The following is a 22,650-nucleotide window of genomic DNA, read 5'->3' as shown; positions in this document are numbered from 1 at the left end:
CATGATGGGCTCCTTTGGAACTCTTATTTCAGAGATCATCTGTGGGCCTAGTAGTGAAATCTCAGCAGAGGTCATAATTGTATCACAGATCAGAGGATGTCAAATTGCATTTCTGAGAGCATAAAACCAGGCTATTTCTATCATTCTTTGTAATGACTCCCATATGTTGGGAGTTAATTATATATTGTGCACTGTCTTAGTAGCCCTAACATTTGACTTAGATCCTTGCAACTACTTTCTAGAGCAATAATTATCTCAAGTTTAGAGAAGAGGAAACAGAGGTTGACAAAACTCATGTGCTTCCTTCTAGGGCATGCAGCTTGAAGTTGCTCCTCGTAACATAACTGAACAATACCGTGCAGCTATTACATGCATTGGATATATGAACACCAGTAAGTCAGGAGACAAGATCCTTTATCTGTGACAGTGGCTCTCAACATGGCTGCATATTAGGTCTGCTTGGGAAACTCCTATACTTAAGCCGGGCCTCTCCCAAGACCTATTACATTAGCATCTATTGTAAAACTTGGGAAATAGTATATTGAAAGATTCCTAAGGGATTCAGAGTATAGTTCTGTTGAATACTACTGTCTCATAATGTGGTTTTATTCTTACATATAAGACTATCTGAAGAAGCAGTTGAATTTGTTGGATAACTGTTACAAAAAAATTTATAACTCTTGAAAATGTAAAATCGCTGTGTGTGACAGACAATCTCTATTGTTGAGGTGGACAACACCAAAAATTCCACTCAACCTTCTTGAGCTTCTTGAGAAGGCTGGGGTAGGTTTTTGCTTAAATTCAGATTGGTTGGGCCATCAGCATACAGTTCTACCCCAAGTAAGGTGTTTAGAGGCTCTTCTCTGTAACCAAGGTCAGCAGGCATAACAATGGCCCTAATAGGTTTTCAGTCCTTAGGCTCTATGTGCCAGGAACTCTGGAACTCAAACCAAACATCTGTTCTTAGTATCTGAGAAAATCCAAAGCCTTTATAAGGAAAAAAAAAATATTAGCTCTACTCACAGATACTTTTGCTGGTAAGGCTGGGAAGACATATTTCAAAGACTTAGAACAATTACAGAGAAAAAGTGGGAAATTTCAAAAGATTCAAAAATTAGAACAACCCCTACCAAGGAAGACAAGGATGGTACTAAGAAAAAGGGGAGGGAGGGCTGGAGGGATGGCTTAGCAGTTAAGGTGTTTGTCTGCAAAACTAAAGGACCCAGGTTCGATTCCCCAGGACCCATGTAGGCCAGATGCACAAGGAGGTACATCCATCTGGAGTTCCTCTGCAGTGGCTAAAGGCCCTGGCATGCCCATTTTCTCTCTCTCTCTCTCTCTCTCTCTGTCTACCTCTTTCTCTCTCATAAATAAATAAATAAATAAATAAATAAATAAATAAATAAATAAATAAATTTTAAAAAGGAGAGGGAAAGTTCACACATGAGCAAAAAATACCATTTTCTATCTTTTGAACGAAGGCAGGAATGTATGAGTACATTTTCTAATTACTCCAGTGAGTTATGATCACTTGGAGATGCACAAGAATGAGAGCAGTGCTTTCTGAAGGGCCTGGAAGAGGGAGGATTGTGTTAAGATAAAGATCTAGGGCCAGAAACCTCACACTGAAAGGTCTACCTCATAAGTGAGGGGGAATCAGGCCCCAGAGCTGGATGTGAAATCATGTGCAAGAAGCCCAGGGTCATAAGCACATATTCACTTGTACACACACATCCTCCCAAGTTCACTTCCTTTCCTGCTCACTGTGGATGCCCAGCCTGGAGCCCACTGATGTTCAATAAAGGCTTATTGAAGAAATGGGGATTAGGCCTTATATTTCAGAAGTATAGTGGGGAAAGGTAGGTCAGTAGTCCTCAAACTTGGCTACATGATGGAATTGCCTGGAGATCTTTAGAAAACAGCACCAGCCTGGCATGGTAGTGCCAGGACCTTTGATTCCCAGCACTTAGGAGACAGAGCTAGGAAACTCAATGTTAGTTTGAGGCCAGTCTGGAACTTTAGAGTGAATTCCAGATCACCCTAGAGTGAGACCATACCTCAAAAATTTTTTTAAAAAAGAAAATAATACAGTAGGGATCTCATACCTATATATTACGGTGAAATACTCCAGGGTGTGGGCAAGGCATTGGAATTATTCAAAGCCTTCCATATAATTCGAATGCATGGAATTTCTGACAGAGACCACACTGAATACTTGGAGGAGCCTGGGAGAATGATGGCTGTGGCACAGATGTTATATATAAAATAAGAGGAAAAGACTTCACAGTAAAACAAAAGGACATTTTGGCTGATACAAGAAAACCCTTTTTAGGATGCTTAACTTTTTTGATGCATCATACATGATATGAAAGACTGGTATGGCTCATTTGTGCTGATAAAATTTGCATTGCTAGTGAATTCCCCCCCTTTTCTCCAAGTAACTTGGCGTCATAGTCACATTTCCAGTGAGCGTGAAGGAGTGAAGCAGAAATCTCTACCATCATGCAACCACGAGTGTGGTCTCTGGACCACAATGTCAGCATCACCTAGACACTTGTGAGACATGCGGCATCAGCCCCTGCCAGACCTTCTCATTTAGCATCTGCATGTAAGCAAGCTCTTCAGAAGATTCACTGTATATGAAACTCTGAGAGCCATTGTTCCATAGAAGTTTCTCTCTAGCCATACATTCCGTGATGCTGTGTGGGCAGAAACCTAGTCATCACTGAGGAAAAAGAGACCAGCTGTGCTGAAGTAGTTGTGGGTGAGCAATCACTGTGGTTTCCTCTTTCAGTAGGGAGCAACTACATGCAACCCTCTCTAGGGTTGGGATTGCATGAGCATTTGATTAAGTCACACCCCAATGGCCTATATAAATAGCAAGGTTCCAATGACTTAGGAGTCTTATATTGCTTTGCAACTCAGCCCTAACCATTTTTCTAACCCCACTAATAACACTGGAAGGTTTGAATTTTGAACTGTACCATTTGGATACCTTTTGAACTGTATACTTTACAGTCAAAAAAATTGCTATAATGTAATTCTAACAAAATACATTTCCTAATAGTAAAATGTGCCAATTCATTGTCTTTACATGCAAATTCTTTGCTCTAATTATCTATCTATGTACACCTATCATCTATTTTTAAAATGTTTCTATTTATTTACTTGAAAGGCAGGGAGACACACACACCAAACACACACAGAGAGGCAAAGAGAGAGAGAAAGGGACAGAGACAGTGACACAGAGAGAGAGATAGAGAGATAGAGAGAGAGAGAGAGAGAGAGAGGGAGGGGGGGAGAATGGGCATGCCAGGTCCTTCTTCCACTGAAAACAAACTCCAGATACATGCGTCACTTTATGCAACTGGCTTCATGTGGGTATTGGATACTTGGACCTGGCCCATCGGGCTTGGAAAGCACATGCTGTTAACCTCTGAGCCATCTCTCCAGTCCTATCTATCTTTATCTGTCTATATTTATCTATCAAAGTATTGAGTTGAGGGACTGGAGAGATGGCTGGAGAGTGGTTAAGCACTTGCCTGTGAAGCCTAAGGACCCTGATTCAAGGCTCCATTCACCAGGACCCACATTAGCCAGATGCACAAGGAGGCTCATGTGTCTGGAGTTCGTTTGCAGTGGCTGGAGGCCCTGGTGAACCCATTCTCTCTCTCTTTCTCTGTCTGTTGCTCTAAAATACATAAATAAAAATAAACCAAAATTTAAAGTATTGAGTTGACAGTTAAACTTCAATGGATAGTTTTTGTATATTTCTTGAAACTAAATTGGAACAAATGGAACCTGTACTAGATTTATTTTATTAATTAATTAAGACAATTTAGCCTGGGCTAAATATCACTATGTAGTCTGGGGTGGCCTGGAACTCATTATGTAACCCAAAATAGCCTCAATCTTGTCATCTCCTGCTAACACGTCCTGAGTTCTAGGATTAAACTGTGTTTTTATTTATAATAAAATTCCTTTTTTTTTTTTTCCAAGGTAGGGTCTCACACTAGCCCAGGCTGACAGAATTCACTCTGTATTCTCAGGTTGGCCTCGAACTCTCAGTGATCCTCTTACCTCTGCCTCCTGAGTGCTGGGATTAAAGGCATGCACCACCACATCCAGCTTATATAAAAAAAAAATTTCTTAATGTCACATTATCTTTTCTAAAAAATATTTCTTTATTTGCAAGGAGAGAGAAAGAAAGAGAGAAAGAGAAAGGGAGGGAGAATATGGGCATGTCAGGGATTCTAGCTGCTGCAAACAAACTCCAGATGCATGTGGCACCTTGTGGGTACCGGAGCAGTCAAACCTGGGTCTTTAGCTTTGCTGGCAAGCACCTTAGTGGCTAAGTTGTATCTCCAGCCCCACATTAGCTCTCCCCATTTTTTTCTTTTTTGAGGCAAGCCCAACAGACTTTATATTTTTTCTGAGGCAGGATCTTGAGCTGGCCTAAGCTGACCTGGAGTTCACTCTGTAGTTTCAGGGTGGCCTCAAGGTCTCTGCAGTCCTCCTACTTTTGCCTCCTGAGTGCTGGAACTAAAGGTTTGGGCTATCATACCTGCCTCATTTTTTAATGAAAGAGAACGAGAGATCCACAGAACAAGAGATTGAGAGAGCAAGAGAGTGGGAATTGGTGTGCTAGGGCCTCTAGCCACTGTAATTGAACTCCAGATGCATGTGCCACCTTGTGCACTTGTGTGACCTTGTGCATGGATCATATTGTGTATCTGGCTTATGTGGGATCTGAAGAGTTGAACATGGGTCCTTAGACTTTGCAGGCAAGTGCCTTAACCACTAAGCCATCTTTCCAAACCCACATTAGCTTTTTTGTCAAGTAATTTGCACTGTTGCCCACATTACTCTTACTGTCAACTAGAGATGTCTATACATGTATATGATTATATGTATGCACTTAACACACACACACACACACACACACACACACACACACACACACACACATCTCCAAGATCAGTTTTCAGATGGCTTCTCACACAGAACACCTCCAGGAAAGATTCAGGTTTATGTAACATAAATGGAGTCCATCTCCTCCCTGGTAACCCCACTGGAGAAAGATCTTAATTCTCAGGCTGTGTCCTCCATCATTTCTCTATTGTAAAGCTCCTGCTTAAGTGGTTATGAAAGAGTGGTTGCTATGACAATGCAATCCAACTGAATATCAGAATGTAACTAAAATTGCTGGAAGTGACTTTTTCAGACTTTCCTCTGAGGACTAAGTATTTTCCAAGAATTTTATCTTTTTTCCCTTCCCTGTTAGAACAGCATTACCACTTCATCTTGCCCAGTGCACCATGCTGGGTTGACATCCAACGCTCCCAGGTCCATCCTGGGAGCTCTTTTTCCTAGTTGTCATTCTAGTTCTTCGATCTTCTGACTCCTCTTCCTTCTTTGATCCCCACCCACGATCACCCCCCTCCCCAGCTCAAGGCATTCTCTAAACCTTATTCTCTACCCTTACTCATCTGTCTCCTAACATTGTACATGTCTTTTACTTTCTTCTTTTCCTGTTATCTATACATGATTCCCAAGTCAGAGCTCACTCCTCATGCCCACCTATATCCACCACACACCAGCTAGCTCACTCAGAAAGTAGACTCCTTGTGAGGTGTCCTGTGTGGGCTGGTAGTTATCCCTCTAACTCCTCCCACACTCCAAGCAGGCTTTCAGTCTGTGTCTGAGAGCAATACCCACCCCAGGAAGTCCTTGTGGGGCTGGGCTGGGCTAGGCTTCCTTCCCCCAACTCCCTGCTTCTGGGCAACTGCCGTACAGAGTTGTCATTGAGTCCTGTCTTTTCCTTGGGGAGGCTTCTCGCCTTGAGAACAGTGTCTCCTTACTGGCTAGTTCCCAGGAGCCTGGTCCAATAGGCATGCATAAGTGGACATATTATCACCCTTGCAAAGTCAACATTCCCAACTCTGTGGCCTACTGTCTGCTGCTTCACAGATTCTTTGGGGTATCTTTTGTGGCTACTTTTGTTCTATACATTCTGAAGACATTTGCACCACATTTTTTTTTTTTTTACTAATCAGCATATGTTCCTCACTAATCTTCCTCAGCGCAGACTAGATTTAATCTCAATCACTGTCTAACCACCCCACTGGCTGCTCTGCACAACAGCCTCCAGATTCCCAGCTCTGCATCTCCCCACCTCGGTGTTTGGCTCACCTCGACACATAGGACCAAGGGCTCTCACTAGCCTCATCCCTCCTCACACCCCTCCTCATCCTCCCGATCCTCTCCCTGTCCAGCTCAGATCTCTACGTATCATTTCCTACCCATCTTCTCCCAGTAGGTCCCCCTGTGTTTGCTTTGAATTCACCCAACTAAAGTGTTTCTTAGTTCAGCTGTGCTTCCATTTCTATAAGTTCAATCCCCTGTACCTCAAGATGTGATCTTAAATAAGGCTGTTACAAGTGAAGATGAGGTCATACTGGAGTGGGATGGGTGCAATCCAGTAAAATAATATCCTTATAAAAAGAGAAAATTTGAAGAGAGAGAAAGAGAGGAGAAAGAGGGAGAGAAAGAGAAAGAGAGAGAGAGAACACGGTAGGAAGAGACAGGCCTAGGGTAGGTCTCTCTACTTCTCAGAACAGCCATCCTTGCCAGTGATTTGATTTGGGGTTTATGGCCTCCATAACTTGGATACAATAAATTTCTGCTGTTCAGTCCAGTCTAGCTGTGGAACATACGCCTACCATACCACTTTCCCAGCTCGCAGTTCCTCTCTCCGTCCTGGGCTGCTACCCAGCGCTTCCAGAGCACGCTCCTGCTTCCTTCAGCCGCACTCTGCTTCTATCCTGACTCCCGACAAGACTCTGCTCCCTTGAGAATCAGCCCTTTCTTTTTATTTTATTTTATTTTATTTATTTTTAATTTATTATTGACAATTTCTATAATTGTAAACAATATCCCATGGCAAGTCTTCCCTCCCCCGACTTTCCCCTTTGAAACTCCACTCTCTGTCATATCCCTTCTCCCTCTCAATCAGTCTCTCTTTTATTTTGATGTCATCATCTTTTCCTCCTATTATGATGATCTTGTATACATAGGACTCCTTACAACGTGTTGTTCCAGGCACACATGGCCTGGATATCTGTGACCTCACAGTGCCTGACACTACTTACACAAGGATCAACCCCTTTTTGTGCCTCTTTTTCAGCCCTGTCAGGGCCACATTCCTCACAGACCTACAGAGCAGGCTGAGTTAAATGGAGTTCTTCCTGGAGGGTGATTGATTCTTTGATCCCAGTAAATAAGGTACATGCAGGTAGAACTCAACCATGCAAAGCAATGTGCTCCAAGATGCTCACTGAGGGCATGGGTGACTTTAAACCTGATCTCCTTGGTCCAGTGAGCATTCTAAACTTTATGGTGAGTATGGATTAGTTATAGAACCATAAGGAGATTGTGCTTTTTAATGAAAGACACTAATTCCGCATCTATAAGGCAAATAAAGCGAACTGTTCTGGCCTGATCTTCATGGCTTTGCGATGACTCTGGTCTCCAGAAATTACTTCTCCAGGCAAGAGAAAAGTCCCATCCCACCTCTGCCAAAGTCCCTGCTTACATTCTGAGTATTTCTGGAGCTGATCAAATTCTTCTGAAGTGAGAGAGACCCATCGTCCTTCACTCATCTTTAAGCTGAGTGTGAGTGTCTTGAGGCCAGGGATAGAGTTTTGTTCACCAGGGAGAAGCCAAGGCCCAGCCCAGGGCCTGGCTCATTGTAGGTGTGCAATGGACCAGGCCTGCAGAAGACTCCTCAGGGACTCAGGTGTCGATGGCAGCAGCAGGCAGCTCTTGCAGCTGAGAAAAGACCTCTGCTATTCCTCAGGCACCATCCTCTTGCTAGCATCAAGGCCAATTCCAAAATCCTGGCTCTTCCTGGGTAGAAACAGAAAAGCCATTGTAAGTGAGAATGTCAGAATTAAAAAAAAAAAAAAATCCCTAAGTGGCTCTGTTGAACGAGTTACAAAGGGCAGCAGTTTAGTGGGTCTCAAGAGAGTGTTCTAGCTTTTTTTGGGGGGGAGGGTGGATCTGAAGAAGGCAGTGGCCAGGCTAGCACAGTCATACTCCACTGTCTGTCTGGAGGTTGGGTAGCAAACTGGCCTGTGTGACTAGGTGGCCACATGTCTAAACTCCAGAAAGGAGCAGTCTGAATGTCTCCCACGAGTAGTAGGTAGTATTAGGGCTCTCAGGGGCACAAGATGAAAACACCTCAGACTGTTAGTTGCCTCTTGAGTATATGGAGCAGTAGCCTGTATGGGTGATTTGAAAGGTGAGTCATTTTCTTCTTTATTTGTTTCTAAGTCCCACCACTACATATGTTTTACTTACATCTGGTGAGTTGCCATAGAAATTCAAATAATCCCAAGGTTGGCAACATCTGGTGTCTGGAGCAGTTTTATGTCCTCTCAGAACCATAAGAAGGAGGTTAGGGAGGTCTGCCAGCTTCGGGGCACAGAAGCCCAGCAAAGGGAAGGCGATTAGATGGGGACACTTCGCTTCTTTCCCTTTGATCTTTTCCTAGCACAGTGCATTTCATTCACTTGGTTTTGTGGGTGATAAAATAAAAGTAGTGGGCCAGAACTAGAGTTTAAAATCATGAAATAATTAGGACAGAATGGAATAAAGTTGAAAATGAGAGACCCTCTCCCACGGTCAGTTTTGTTTCATAAGAATTTCGATTATGTATGTATACACTGATCATAAAGTAAAATGCAATTCTGTCCTGGATAGAGGATAAAAACAGGTTGGAAAACCATTGATATAATGGGAGGAGAGAAAAAAATCCCATAGGATTCAATGATGGTTACTGAGGAATAAGTCTTGTTCCAGTACCACAGGATGCACCCCTGGGGAGCAACTGTGGAGGCTGGTGCGCATGGGCAATCCAGGGGGAGATTGCAGTGGGGAGGCATGTGTGGATGAGTACATACACTTGGCTAGTGTGGCCCTGCTTTGCAGGGCGGGACTACAGCTGAATCACTAAGACTCTAGCTTGGGAGCTGGGCGTAGATGTGCACGCCTTTAATGCCTGCACTTGGGAGGCAGAGGTAGGAGGATCACTGTGAGTTCAAGGCCACCCTGAGACTACATAGTGAATTCCAGGTCATCCGTGGCTAGAGTGAGACCCTACCTCAAAACCCCTCCCCCATCCCCCCCCCCAAAATCCCAAAAGATTGTAGCTTGGGAAGGAAGGACAGTAGGTGGGATTATGGAGTCATGAGGTGCTTCCATCTCTAGAAGCATTCAAGTACCAACTACCCACCCCCCAAACAGGCCGGATTCCTCCCTCCACAACTGGCAGACTGGGTCCTGTTTATCAGCGTTTGCTCTTCTTAAAGTCACCAGTCCCAAATCCCACAGGCTCTCCTTGCTTTCTTCTGTCTCTGCATCTATATGGCAGAAACCCCCTTCCTTGAACCTTATCTTTCTGAGAGTTCTCCTCGGTCTCCTTCAGCTCCTTATTTTGCCATCTCTGAATACTATGCTTCCCAAATTCTCCCCACAGCCTTCTTCTTGTTCAAAACTCTTATTTTTATTTATGAGAGAGAGAGTGAACGAGTGAGCGGGTGCAGGGCCTCTAGCCATTGCAAACAAATTCCAGATTCATGTGCTACCATGCACATTTGGCTTACATGGGTTCTAGGGGCTTGAACCAGGTTCCTTTGGCTTCTCAGGCAAGATCCTTAACTGCTAAGCCATTTCTCCAGTCCTCCACAACCTTCTTCTTAAGCTGCCTCCCTTCCTTGAGGGCTCCCATCCACCTTCACAGCCCTTGTGATTCTTGCATACTGAGTTCTATCCCTGATCACATTCTGAAAATTCAGATGTTCAGAATGTGGTACCCAGATAGGACTATTCAACCATCTACTTTGACTCCATTGTATGTTTCAAACCGCCTTAAACAAGCACCCATCAGCGTCCCCAACCTACTCTTCCTGCACACTGGCCACACTCCAGAAGAGCCAATACCCAGGCCAGATGCCTAAGCTCTTCCTCGTCCTCTAATGCTAAACTCAAACACCGGTCCTGAGATGTGACTGTCCACTGCTTTCCTGAATTCAGAACACCCGCCTTTCCTGAATTCAGACCCCAGTCATCTCCTGCCTGGTTTCTCACAATAATCTCAAGCTGATCGTCCCACTTTGGTTTCTACTTTCTTCCCCTTGGTCTCCTCTGTAAATTGACAACCAGATTGTATCTCTCCTGGTAATAAAATTCTTTAGTGCTTTCTGTTGCCTATGCAATAAGATATAATTTTTTCATGATTTCTTTATCAGCTAGTGTATTCATAACAACACAGTGATTATCCACAACCTCCCCACCCCCACCGCTGCAGAGGAGAGCCCTCAGTGGAATGGGGGCAGGGGTGAGGGGACAAAAGAGTGTAACCTTATGGGGATATGACCAATTTAAAGTGTGTTCATATATTTTATTTATTTACTTATTTATTTATGAGAGAGAAAGAAAGAGGTAGAGGCAGATATATAGAAAGAATGGGTGCCCCATTAAAGTTCAGAATAAAATTGTGTGTGTGTGTGTGTATCTATGTATATACAAAAGCCAGAGGACAACAGAGTATTTCTTCTTTCCTTCTACCTTCTTTTTTGAGGCACGTTTTCCCTGTTTTTTTTTTTTTTTTTTTTTTCCCCGAGGTAAGGTCTTGCTCTGCAGGCTGACCTGGAATTCACTATGTAGTCTCAGGGTGGCCTCAAACTCTAGGCTATCCTCCTGCTTCTACTTCCCATGTGCTGGGATTAAAAATGTGTGCCACAATGCCCAGCTTTCCTTGGTTGTTTCTGCCACTGCTATTTGTGAGTTTCCAGATTCTCCTGGTTCCACTTCCCATTGCTATAAATGCATCTGGATTACAGACATGTGCCATTTTGTGTCCAGCTTTATGTGGGTGCTGGGGAATTGAACTCTAGCTGGCAGACTGGGAAACCAGCACTTTTAATAGCTCATCTATCTCCCTATCCCCCAGAATGCTACTCTTTTTATTTGTTTATTTTTGCTTATTTGTATTTATTTATTTGAGAGTGACAGACAGAGAGAGAGAAAGATAGAGACAGAGAATGGGCGTGCCAGGGCTTCCAGCCACTGCAAATGAACTCCAGATGCATGTGCCCCTTGTCATCTGGCTAACATAGGTCCCGGGGAACTGAGCCTCAAACTGGAGTCCTTAGGCTTCATAGGCAAGGGCTTAACTGCTAAGCCATCTCTCCAGCCCCCAGAATGCTATTCTTTAACAGGACCAGTGATAATATGGAAGATTCAAAGAAGCAGGTGGATGAACCAAAGAAATCTATTCATGACCTAGTGTGAACAAAACTGTTAGGAAATTTGAGGGAGAAAGTTCTAAAGAAGGAAGATTAATTCAGAAAGGAAACTGAAACACTGAAAAAGAATTAAAAAGAATTAAATAATAATTCTGGAAATAAAGGAAATAAATAAACATCACAACAGATAGTATCACCAATAGACAACATCATGCAGAAGAACAAATTTTAGTGATGGAGGACAAAATCAACACAATAATTTATGACACCTGTAAAAAAACATCATTGACTGAGCAACACTTTCAAGAAGTTTGGGATATGTTCAAGAGAACAAACCTCAGAATACATGAAGTAGAGGAAGAAGCTGAGATGTTATCAAAAGGAGTAGACCAGTTATTTAATGAAATCATAGCAGCTAATTTCCCAAGCACACAGAGAGAAGCTGACATCCAAATGCAGAGGCACCCAGAACTCCAAACACACATAACCAGAGAAGAGCCTCTCCATGGCATGTCATAGTCAACATGTCAAAAACACAAAGTAAAGAAACAGTACTGGAAGCTATTAGGGAAAAATGTCAACTTGCATACAAAGGCAAGACTATCAGATTAATTCCAGCTCTTTATTTTTTAAAAAAATATTTATTTATTTTTATTTATTTATTTATTAGAGACAGAGAAAGGGAGGGAGAAAGAGAGGGAGAGAATGGGCATGCCAGGGCCTCCAGCCACTGCAAGTGAACTCCAGACGCATGTGTCACCATGTGCATCTGGATTTTGTGGGACCTGGAGAATCAAACCTGGGTCCTTAGGCTTTGCAGGCAAGCTTCTTAACCACTAAGCCATTTCTCCACCCCTCCAGCTCTTTCTTTAAAAAAATAAATTTTTATTTTAGAGAGAGAGAGTGAACGAGAGGGAATTGGCACGCCAGGGCCTCAGCCATTGCAACCAAACTCCAGATGTTTGCACCACCTAGTGGGCATGTTTGACTTTGTGATTGCCTCACCTTTGTGCATGTGGCTTACTTGGGATCTGGAGAGTCAAACATGGGTTGTTAGGCTTTGCAGGTAAGCACCTCAACTGCTGAGCCATTTCTCCAGCCCTTACTCCAGCTCTTTCAAAGCCAGAGAAGCAGGGAATGAAAATATATAACTTCCAAGCAAAAGTACTATTCTCAGCAAAGTTATTGTTCAAAATTGATGGAAAACTAAAGAGATTTCAGGACAAACAAATTAAGACAATTCATGGCAACCAAGCTATCTATACAGAACATTCTTAAAGGAATGTTACATTGAGAGGAAGAAGAAAAATCATGACAGTTATAGGAATGCATATAAGAAGTAATAAAGGGCTGGAGAAGTGGCTTAGTGGTTAAGCGCTTGCCTGTGAAGCCTAAGGACCCCAGTTCGAGGCTCGATTCCCCAGGACCCACGTTAGCCAGATGCACAAAGGGGTGCACACGTCTGGAGTTCATTGCAGTGGCAGGAGGCCCTGGCGCGCCCATTCTCTCTCTCTCTCTCTCTCTCTCTCTCTCTCTCTGCCTTTCTCGCTCTGTCTGTCGCTCTCAAATAAATAAATAATGAACAAAAAATAAAAAATTAAAAAAACAACCTATGGCTGGGGAGATCATGAACCCTAGGGGGGAAGCTACTAGATTGTCTGGACAAATGGAAATACTATGCCCACAAAGTTGCCCTATTCAAACACTTATGTGTTTATACCCATATATTATGGTTAAAGAAGATTCTCTTTTCAGGTAGCAGTGATCACTGGGGTGACTGAGAACTCACCAGAGTGCTGAGAAGTGACAGTGGAGTGTTCAACACTAAGTAAGACAACTCTATCTCACCCTCCAAGGCTCAGGGACCAATGCAGAAGGGGTGGTAGAGACAGCATAACAGTCAGAGGACGGGGAATAGGACTTACCACACTGTCTTTTAGATACCAAGTAGCTTTGATAACTCATGACCTCACAGTGGTGATGTTTCCTACACAGACCTGCATAATAGGAGGAAAGAAATGATGACTTCAAAATAGAAAACTAGTTGGAAAGAAGAAAGGATTCAATGGAGGGGAAATTTGAGAGGAGAGAAAGGGAGTGGTAGGAGGGAATTATGATCTTGGCATATTGTCTATGTTTATGCAAGTTGTCCATAAAAAGTAAAAAAAAAAAAATCTAAAGAATCTCAAACAAACAATGTAATGTTGCAACATAAAGGATCAGAAAAACAACAAGAAGAGAACTCCAAAATCAGCAGAGGGCTAGAAATAATAAAGTTAATAAGATTGCCAAACTGGGCTGGAGAGATTGCCCAGTGGTTAAGGCGCTTGCCTGCAAAGCCTAATGACTTGGGTTCAATACCCAGAACCCATTAAAGCCAGATGCATAAAGTGGTGCATGCATCTGGAGTTCTTTATCAGTGGCAAGTCACCCTGGTGCACCCATTCTTGCCCCCTCTCTCTTTCTCTTCTCTCTCTGTGTGCAAATAAACAAGTAAGTAAATAAATAAGTAAATAATATTGAATGATTGCCAAACCCCTAGCCAAACTAATCAAAAGGAGGGAGAAAACCCAAATGAATAAAATTAGAGATAAAAAAAGGAATTGTTCCAACAGACTCCAATGAAATCCAGAAAATCATTAGAGATATAATAAAACTTAAACTTCCAGAGACCTTGATGAAATGGAAACATTTCTGAATGCACATGATCAACCAAAGTTAAATAATTTAAACAGACTCACAAGTGATCCAGCCAAATGTTTATGGAAGATCTAATATCACCATTTCTCAAACTGTTCCCCAACTAAGAAAGGAAAGGAACACCACCTGGCTCTTGTTATGAAGCTGATATCCTGATACCAAAACTAGAGAATGAATACAAAAAGAGAGAAAAACTATAGAACAACTTCCCTGATAAGCATAAATGCAAAAATTCTCAACAAAATGTTTGCATTGGACTCAAGAGAATATTAACAAGATTACACCATGACCAAGTTGGCTTCATCTCTGGATGTAAGATGGGTCCAACACATGCACATCAATAAATATAATTCACCATGTAAAAATCTCAAGGATAAAAGCACATGATTGTCTCAATGACACTGAAAAGGCTTATGACAAAGCTCAGTGTGGCTTCATGACCAAAGTCCTGAAGAAATCAGGAAATAGACACAACATACCTCAAAATAATAACAGCTACATAAGCCCTTAGCCAACATCATACAGAATGAAGGAAAACTGAAAAGAGATCCTATAAAATCTGGAATGAGACAAAGGTCCCCTCTATCCCCACTCTTATTCAATGTTACTGGAAGTTTTAGCTAGAGCAATGAGGCAAGAGAAGAATGTCAGAAAAAATAAAGGAAAGGAAGAAATGAAAATTATCTGTATTGCACATGACATGATTCTATAGTTAAGAGATCCTATAGCCTCTACAAAGAAACTTTTAGATTTAATAAATACCTTCAGCAAAGTTGTAGATACAAAATCAACAAACAAAAGTCAGTAGCTTTCATACATGCTAACAATGAATTTGCATAGAAAGAAATTAAGAATAATATCCCATTCACAATAGCTCTCAAAAAATAAAGTACCTAGTAATAAACCTCAAGAATGTGAGAGACTTGTATGAAGAAAACTTTAGGACACCAGGAAAGGAAAGAAGAGACCAGATGCTCAAGAGAACTTCCGAGTTCCTTGACTGGCAGAATTAATATGAGAAAATGGCTATATTACCAAAAGTCATCTATAGATTCAATGCAATTCCTATCAAGGGTCTAGTGACATTCTTCTCAGAACTGGAAAACAACAACAATCAACAATCCAGCACTTCGTATGAAAACACAAAAGCCCATGCATTGGCAAAGTAAGCCTGAGCAGAAACAACACGGCAGGAAGTGTCACTATCCCAGGCCTAAATCATGACAGAACCACAATAACAAAGACAGCATGGAACTGGCACAAAGGCAGACACACAGATAAATGGAATAGAATGGAGGACCCAGAAATAAACCCGCACTGCTATGGTCACCTAATTTTCAACAAAGGCATCAAAAACATGCGCAGGAAAAGACGTATTCAACAAATGGTGCTGGTAAAACCTGATAACCACCCGCAGAAGGACTGGATCCACAGCCCTCATCCTGCACAAAGATCAATTCAAAATGGATCAAAGTCCTTCATTTTAAACCAGAAACACAGAAACTACTAGAGGGAAACAGAGAATCACTGGAAATTATAGGCATAGGTAATAACTTTCTGAACAGGACTCCAATGGCACCAGAAAGGTTCCTAAATGAACAAATGGGACTCCATGGAATTAAAAGGTTTCTGCACAACAAAAGCAAAACCAATATACAGATATATCAGCAGAGAGGACAGAAAGGCTACAGAGTGGAAGGAAGTATTTGCCAGCCATACCTCAGATGGGGGTTTACTACTAAGAATAAAGAAGGGGCTGGTCCAGCTCAGGGGTTAAAGGCACTTGCTTGCAAAGCTTGACTAGCTGGGTTCAATTCCCCAGCACACAGGTAAAGCCAGATACAAAGGGGTGCACGCATCTGAGATCCCAGTGGGCCAAAACAATGGGAGGTAGAGCCAGGAGAAACTGAAGCTCACAGGGCAGCTGGTCTGATTTTTGTTTGCAGTCAGTCACTTTGTTTGCAATAGCAAGAGAGCTTGTCTCAAAGAAGGTGGAGCACAGACATTGATCTCCATGTGCACGCTGTGGCGCACGCGCGTGCGCACACACACACACACACACACACACAAAAATAATACATAAAGAACTGAAAAAGTTAAATACCCCAAACTCTGCTAATCTAGAATGATTGTAAAAGGAACAGTTCTGAAGAAAAGAAACAAACAACCAGCAACATTCTTAGCCATCAGCAAAATGCAGTTTCAAACCACCACCCCAGTCAGCAAAGTTAAGTGCCAGATGTGGTGGCGCATGCCTTTAATCCCAGCACTCGGGAGGCAGAGGTAGAAGGATCGCCATGAATTCAAGGCCACCCTGAGACTACATAGTGAATTCCAGGTCAGTCTGAGCTAGAGTGAGACCCTACCTCAAAAAACAAAAAAAACAACCAGAAAGAAAGAAAATAAATGACAACAATGCTGGCAAGGATGTGGGGAAAGGGGAAACCCAGATTCACTGTTGGTATGAAGGTCAACAGATGCACAAAGAAATACAAGTGACCAATAAACATATGAAAACATGCTTAATCTCATTATCCATCAGAGAAATACACATGATCTTCCATCTTACCCCTGTCAGAATGTCAGTCATTAAGAAAGCAAGCAAATACTGTTTTGAAAATGGGCAAAAAGGAACTCTCATACACTGCTTATAGGAATGAAAACCAGTCCGATTGTCATGAAAACCTGTTTGGAGGTTTCTCAAGAACTAGAAAGAAGTCTACAATATAACTCAGCCAACCCATTATTGGGTATTTACCTGAAGGCTCCAAGTTAACATATCAGAAATCCTTGTACTACTGCTTACTGTAACTATTCACGAGAGCTACATTGTCCAACCAACCCAGATGCCCTTCAACAGAGGCACGGATAAACAAAATCTCATATATATGAGTTTTTGAGCCATTAGTAGGAATTGCATTGTTTGTAAGCAAATGGATACAAGTAGAGGCAATCATATTAAGTGAATTAAGTCAGTCTCAGAAAGACAAATGTTTTTTCTCTCATTTCTAGTTCTCAGATTTTATATAGTCACATAAGAACATGTATGTATATGTAAGATGAAAGTACAAATGAAATTGTCTAGAGGAACAGAGGGGATTAGAAGGGAAGAGGAATGGGCTGATGGGGGAAGGTGGGTATGTCTACCCTATACTAATACCTCTTGCAGTAAGCTTTGCTGGCACAAAGCACCTGATCAAAAGTGGCACATGGAAGGAAAAGGTTTATTTTGGCTTACAGATTCAAGGAGAAACTCCATGATGGCAGGGGAAAACATGGCATGATCAGAATCTGGACATCACCTCCACCAATACCAGACAACAATAGCAGGAGAGTGTGACAATGCTGGCAAAGGGAAGTTTCTATAACTTACCTATAAGCCCATATCCAACAAAACCCCTCCAACAAAGTTCTGACCCCCAAATTGCCATCAGTTGAGGTTCAAACATTCAGAACACATAAGTTTATGGGGGATAATTGAATCAAACCACCATATTCCATCCCTGGTCCCTACATACTGATAACCATCCATGATGTAAAAATGCAATGCACTCAGTCCAATTTTAAAAGCCCCCATAGTTTTTTTTAAATCAATCCCAATGCTGTTCAAATATCCATATAGGCCAAGATCTCTTACCTGAGAAGTAATATCAAAACAAACAAACAATAATGGCACAGAATAAACATTCACACTGTAAAAAATATGGCACTGAGCATAGCAAAGAAATATTGAACCAGTGAAAGATTTATGAGGAGACATCAAATTCTGTAACTGTCAGTCTGACAACTCTAAGTAGTGACAAGACTCTAAGCCTGATCATTCTAACCAGTGATGAGTCTCTGGCGTTCAAATTTCACTCCTCCAGCTAGGCTACTCACAGATGATAAACAATCCATCCCATGCAGGCAGATCTCCATGGCAGTCATCCCATAGGCCTGACATCTCCACTGAATCTTCATTGCAACCCATGATTCATCCTCATGGTTCCACTAGGTCTCCACACAGGGATTTTCAACAACCCTGCCTCACATTCATTGCCTATGGCTGTTTCCAAAAGATTACTGCATTGCAAATTCAATGACCTTCTCTTTCCTGCATTTTTATACTCCATAATACCAGGTGGTCTGCCAACTTGTTAATCCAGGGGGAAAATAAAGATGACTTTGAAGAGCAAGACACTCCTTCAGCATTCAGGCCCCTTCCTTCAAAAGAGTTTACATATTTTCTGCTGTCTCAATGCAGAACGGCTGGCACAATCTCCATATTTATCTCTCAAACAACTATAGCTGAACTGAGCTGTTGTCTTTAGCCCAAAGCTTTCATTTCTTTCTGTGCCATATCCTTCTGCTCACACCAGTCCATTTCTATGCAAGGCAACCCTGCACAAGTTCTCATTACACAGGAAGGCAGAATGCAGCAAGTGTCTCATACAAACTGCTTCTAGACCAGTCCCTACAAAGTTCTTTCTTCCTGTCATAAGCCAAACCTCACAGCCCATTCAGGTCTTTCAACTCTGACCAGAATGGTCATCCATGAAACTCTTCCTTCAGCACTGAAAGGCATCTCTTAGATGAAGGTTTCAAATCCGTCCACATTCCTCCTGCATATCAGTTATGAAAGGCCAAAAGCCACAGTCAGGTTTGTAGCAGCAACAACTCACTACTGTTGCAGTTGCCTTCTCATTGCTGGCACAAAGAACATGACTAAAAGTGGCTCGTGGGAACAAATGGATTATTTTGGCTTATGGACTCAAGGGGAAGCTCCATGATGGCAGGAAAAAAAATGGCATCAGCAGAGGGTGAACATCACCTCTTGGCCAACATCAGGTGGACAGCAGCAGCAGCAGCAGCAGCAGCAGCAGAGTGTGCCAAACAGTGAAAAAGGGAAGCTGGTTATAACACCCATATTCCTAGCCCCCACAAACAGCACAAGGTTCCAATTCCTAAATTGCCCATGTAGAGCCTGATTCAGTAGTGCATGTATCTGGAGTTCATTTGCAGTGGCAAGAGGCTCTGACATATCCATATATCCATTTTCTTGCTCTCAAATAAACAAATAAGTAAAAATATCTAAAAACAAATTAGATGAGAAGTTTGCCTAGGCTCGAATACCTAATGAGAGGCTGATCCCAAAGCTTGATTTCTGCCTTCTGGGTTTGAGTTCAGTTTTATCCTATGCCACTGCATATCTCTCTCCTGTCCTCTGACAACTCCGAGCTTCTGAATCTTCAGAGCTATTAAAGCATACAATTGATAGAAATGCCATGTTTTCTTTTTCTTCCCTTTGAGTTTTGGGTTTTCTTGCTCTATGTATTCTAGTTTTGCCTCATACTCACAATTCACCTTAGCTTCTCGATTCCTGCTAGATTTCAGACATGAGCTACCACAACCAGCTCATGGTGGCATTTTTTTTTTTTTTTTTGCTTTAAATTTTTTTTTCTTACAGGTATTGTGGCCATTTGATGATGGTGTTTCCCATGAACTCATGTGTACATGGGTAGTGGGGAACTGGACCCTGGCCAGCAGGGTTTGCATGCAAGTACCTTTTACTGTTAAACATCTCTCCATCCTGAATTTCTTGAATACTGTTTTTTTCTCTCAACAATGAGAAAGTGAGGAGTTGGAGAGATTCCTAAGTGGCTAAAGTGCTTGCTTGCAAAGCCTAACAACCTAGGTTTGATTCATCAGTAACCACATAAAGCCACATGCACAGTGGCACATGCATTTGGAACTTGTTTGAAGCAGCTGGAAGCTCTGGAGCTACCATTCTTTCTTTCTCTCTTGCTCTCTCTCTTTATCTCTCTGTGCTTGCAAATAAATAAATACATACATACATAAATAAATAAAATATTTTAAAAATGATATACTTGGGTGGGGAAACAAAGTCTGACAGCCCAGGTTAACTCCCCAGTAATGGTGGCACATGCTTTTTGGAATTCATTCAGAGTTCATTCAGTTGTAGCAACTCATGTGCTATGAGTTTCTGAACTTGAAACTTTCCTGCTCAAGGTTTTTATAATCTTGTGAATACTCATCTAACCTCTCATATTTTATTTATTTGAAAGAGAGAGAAAGAGAATGAGAGAGAGAAGAAGAAGGAGGAGGAGGAGGAGAAGAAGAAGGGAGAAAATGGGCATTCCAGGGCCTCTGCAAACACAGCTCCAGACGCATGTACTACTCTGTGTATCTAGCTTTACATGGGTACTGGGGAATTGAACCTGGGATCCCTAGCTTTGCAGTCAAGCACCTTAATCGCTAAGCCATCTCTTTAGACATAACTTTAAAAAATATTTTTATTTAGTTAAGAGAGAAGGAGAGAAACAGGGAGAGAGAAAGAGAGAGAATGGGCACCCCAGGGCCTCTAGCCACTGCAAATAAACTCCAGATACATGTACCACTTTGTGCATCTGTCTTTACCTGGGTACTAGGGAATTGAACTTGGGTATTTAGGCTTTTCAGGCAAGCGCTTTAACCATTGAACAATCTCTATATCCCTCATCTAACCTTTATTCACTCATTTTAACATCCATGATCACTCTTGCCTGGGTCTTAACTGTATTAGCAATCTTCTAATTCAATCATTCCTACTGTAAGGAAAAGATTTTTTTTTTGATTTATGACTTATATCAGCTTATGCATATCAACAAATATATAGATTTATTTTATATCAGTGTATATATACTACAAATTCCATATATAGATAGGGACCAGGAAGATGGCTTTAGTCTGTTGGCAGAAGGCAGCTTGCTGATGGACAGCAGCTCTGATTTGAGGAAGAAACCCTGACTCAAGGGAAGAAATATGCAGATGAGCATTTAAGAGAACACCTGGCAGTCTCTTCTGGCCTTCCCATGCATATGTATGGGGCATGCACATCTGCACACACGTGCATATACCACTCATCACACACGTATCTGTGCACACACCCATTTGTGCATGTAAAACTATATACACTATGTATACTATATGTGTATATATATATATATATATAATATATATATAACATATAAATCTCTATATATTAACATGACTAAAGTATATATAACATTTGTATAAAGAGTAATTATACATTAAATAGATATTTAATTATATCCACTGGGCTGGGGAGATTGTTCATCAGGTAAGAGCGTTTGTGGAGCAAGCATGATGGCCTGAGTTCCATTGGCAGAATCCATGTAAGCAGCTGGGTGTGGTCACACACACCTGCAACCCAGGCCCGTGGGAGTCAGGACAGAAGAATCACTGGGGCTTGCTGGTCAGTCAGTCTGACCCAAACTGGCAGCTCCAGGTTCAGCCAGAGACTCCGTCTCGAGGAAATAAAAGTGGACGAACGATAGAGGAGGGCAGCCAGCATTCTCCCCTGGCCTCTGCGGGTGCACAGGGGGTGCATGCATCTTCACACACGTGTGCACATACCATGCACATACCACATATACTATACACACACATACAAAAAGAAAGAAAAAGGTCTAAAAATTATATTTATGGATACTTAGTTTACACAGTGGGTTATAATATATTGCTACCATTTGTTTGGATCCTCAAAACTGCCCTGAATTTGAATAGTGGAAGCTCATTTCAAGTAGTTCCTGTAATGTATTGCTGTTGAAAAACATCCCCTGCATTTCTGAGCACAGCCTTATTTTCTGGCACTGTAAATTTTCAGACTTCATCAGCTCTGCCTCTAAAGCCAGTGAATTCTCCGTGGATTGTTCACTTCCTTGCAGTGGAGAATATCTGAAAGGGAGGTTTGCACATCACGGCTGCTTATTGCTAGTGGAGTATGTCATTGCTAGAAGCTATCAAGGACAGAGCTAGGAAACATGTGCATGCATGTTTGCCTGTCTGTCTATCTCCTCAAGTTCATACTCATGAATGCCCATGCTAGCTTTCTTTTTGTTCTGGACTAAGCCCTCTTTCTTAAAGACCTTTGTTTCCATGATCTATAATATAATCATTTGTTCAATCTTAAAATACACAAATAAGGGCTGGAGAGATGGATTTTTGGTTAAGGTGCTTGCCTGTGAAGTCTAAGGACCCAAGTTTGATTGCCCAGTACCCAAGTAAGTCAGATGTACACGGTGGCACATGCATCTGCAGTTTGTTTGGACTGCCTCTCTCCCTCTATGCCTCTTTCTCTCTCTCAAATCAATAAATGAAATATTTTAAAAATATACAAAGTACCTTCAGGATCATTAGTCCACAGATCTGTGGAAAACAGTTCACAAAATATTTAATGTTCTTCTGTTTTTAGCCAACAGGGTCTTCTTAAAATCTCATTTTCCAGAGCCACTTGGTTCAGCATTGTCCCACTCCCATTGCTGTGTTTGTCTGTCACTTCTGAGTGTTTCCTCTGCTCCCATGGAATCTTCATCCAAACTCTCTAGCAAGGCACACTGGGAGAAGTACTGCGTTTCCTACCCCCTTTGCACTCTGTTCCCCGCCTTCTCTTCATCTTATTCCCACCTGCCCCTGAACATTTCTACTTTTAACTTTCTTGGGTTTATTTATTTATTTATTTATTGCGCAATCATGTGAGCAAACACATGGATATCTTATTTCCTCTTTTTTCTTGCACAAAAGATAGCACATTATAGATTGTCATGTGCACATTGTTTTTTTGCTTGACAGAATGCCCTAT

General features: G+C 41.9%; 1 protein-coding gene across 1 annotated transcript in view; it reads right to left on the bottom strand.

The window, feature by feature from the left end:
• Window positions 1-22,650, bottom strand: part of Dgkg (diacylglycerol kinase gamma) — a 230,522-nt gene that overhangs the window by 162,109 nt on the left and 45,763 nt on the right. The window contains exon 2 of the mRNA XM_004654302.2: window positions 7,595-7,908. Coding sequence (XP_004654359.2) covers window positions 7,595-7,661 — 67 coding nt within the window. The 5' untranslated portion in view covers window positions 7,662-7,908. The remainder of the gene's footprint in view (window positions 1-7,594; window positions 7,909-22,650) is intronic.

The sequence above is a fragment of the Jaculus jaculus genome, chromosome 5, assembly GCF_020740685.1.
Source record: "Jaculus jaculus isolate mJacJac1 chromosome 5, mJacJac1.mat.Y.cur, whole genome shotgun sequence".
Classification (NCBI taxonomy): domain Eukaryota; kingdom Metazoa; phylum Chordata; class Mammalia; order Rodentia; family Dipodidae; genus Jaculus; species Jaculus jaculus.
This window is presented reverse-complemented; position numbering and strand designations above follow the sequence as displayed.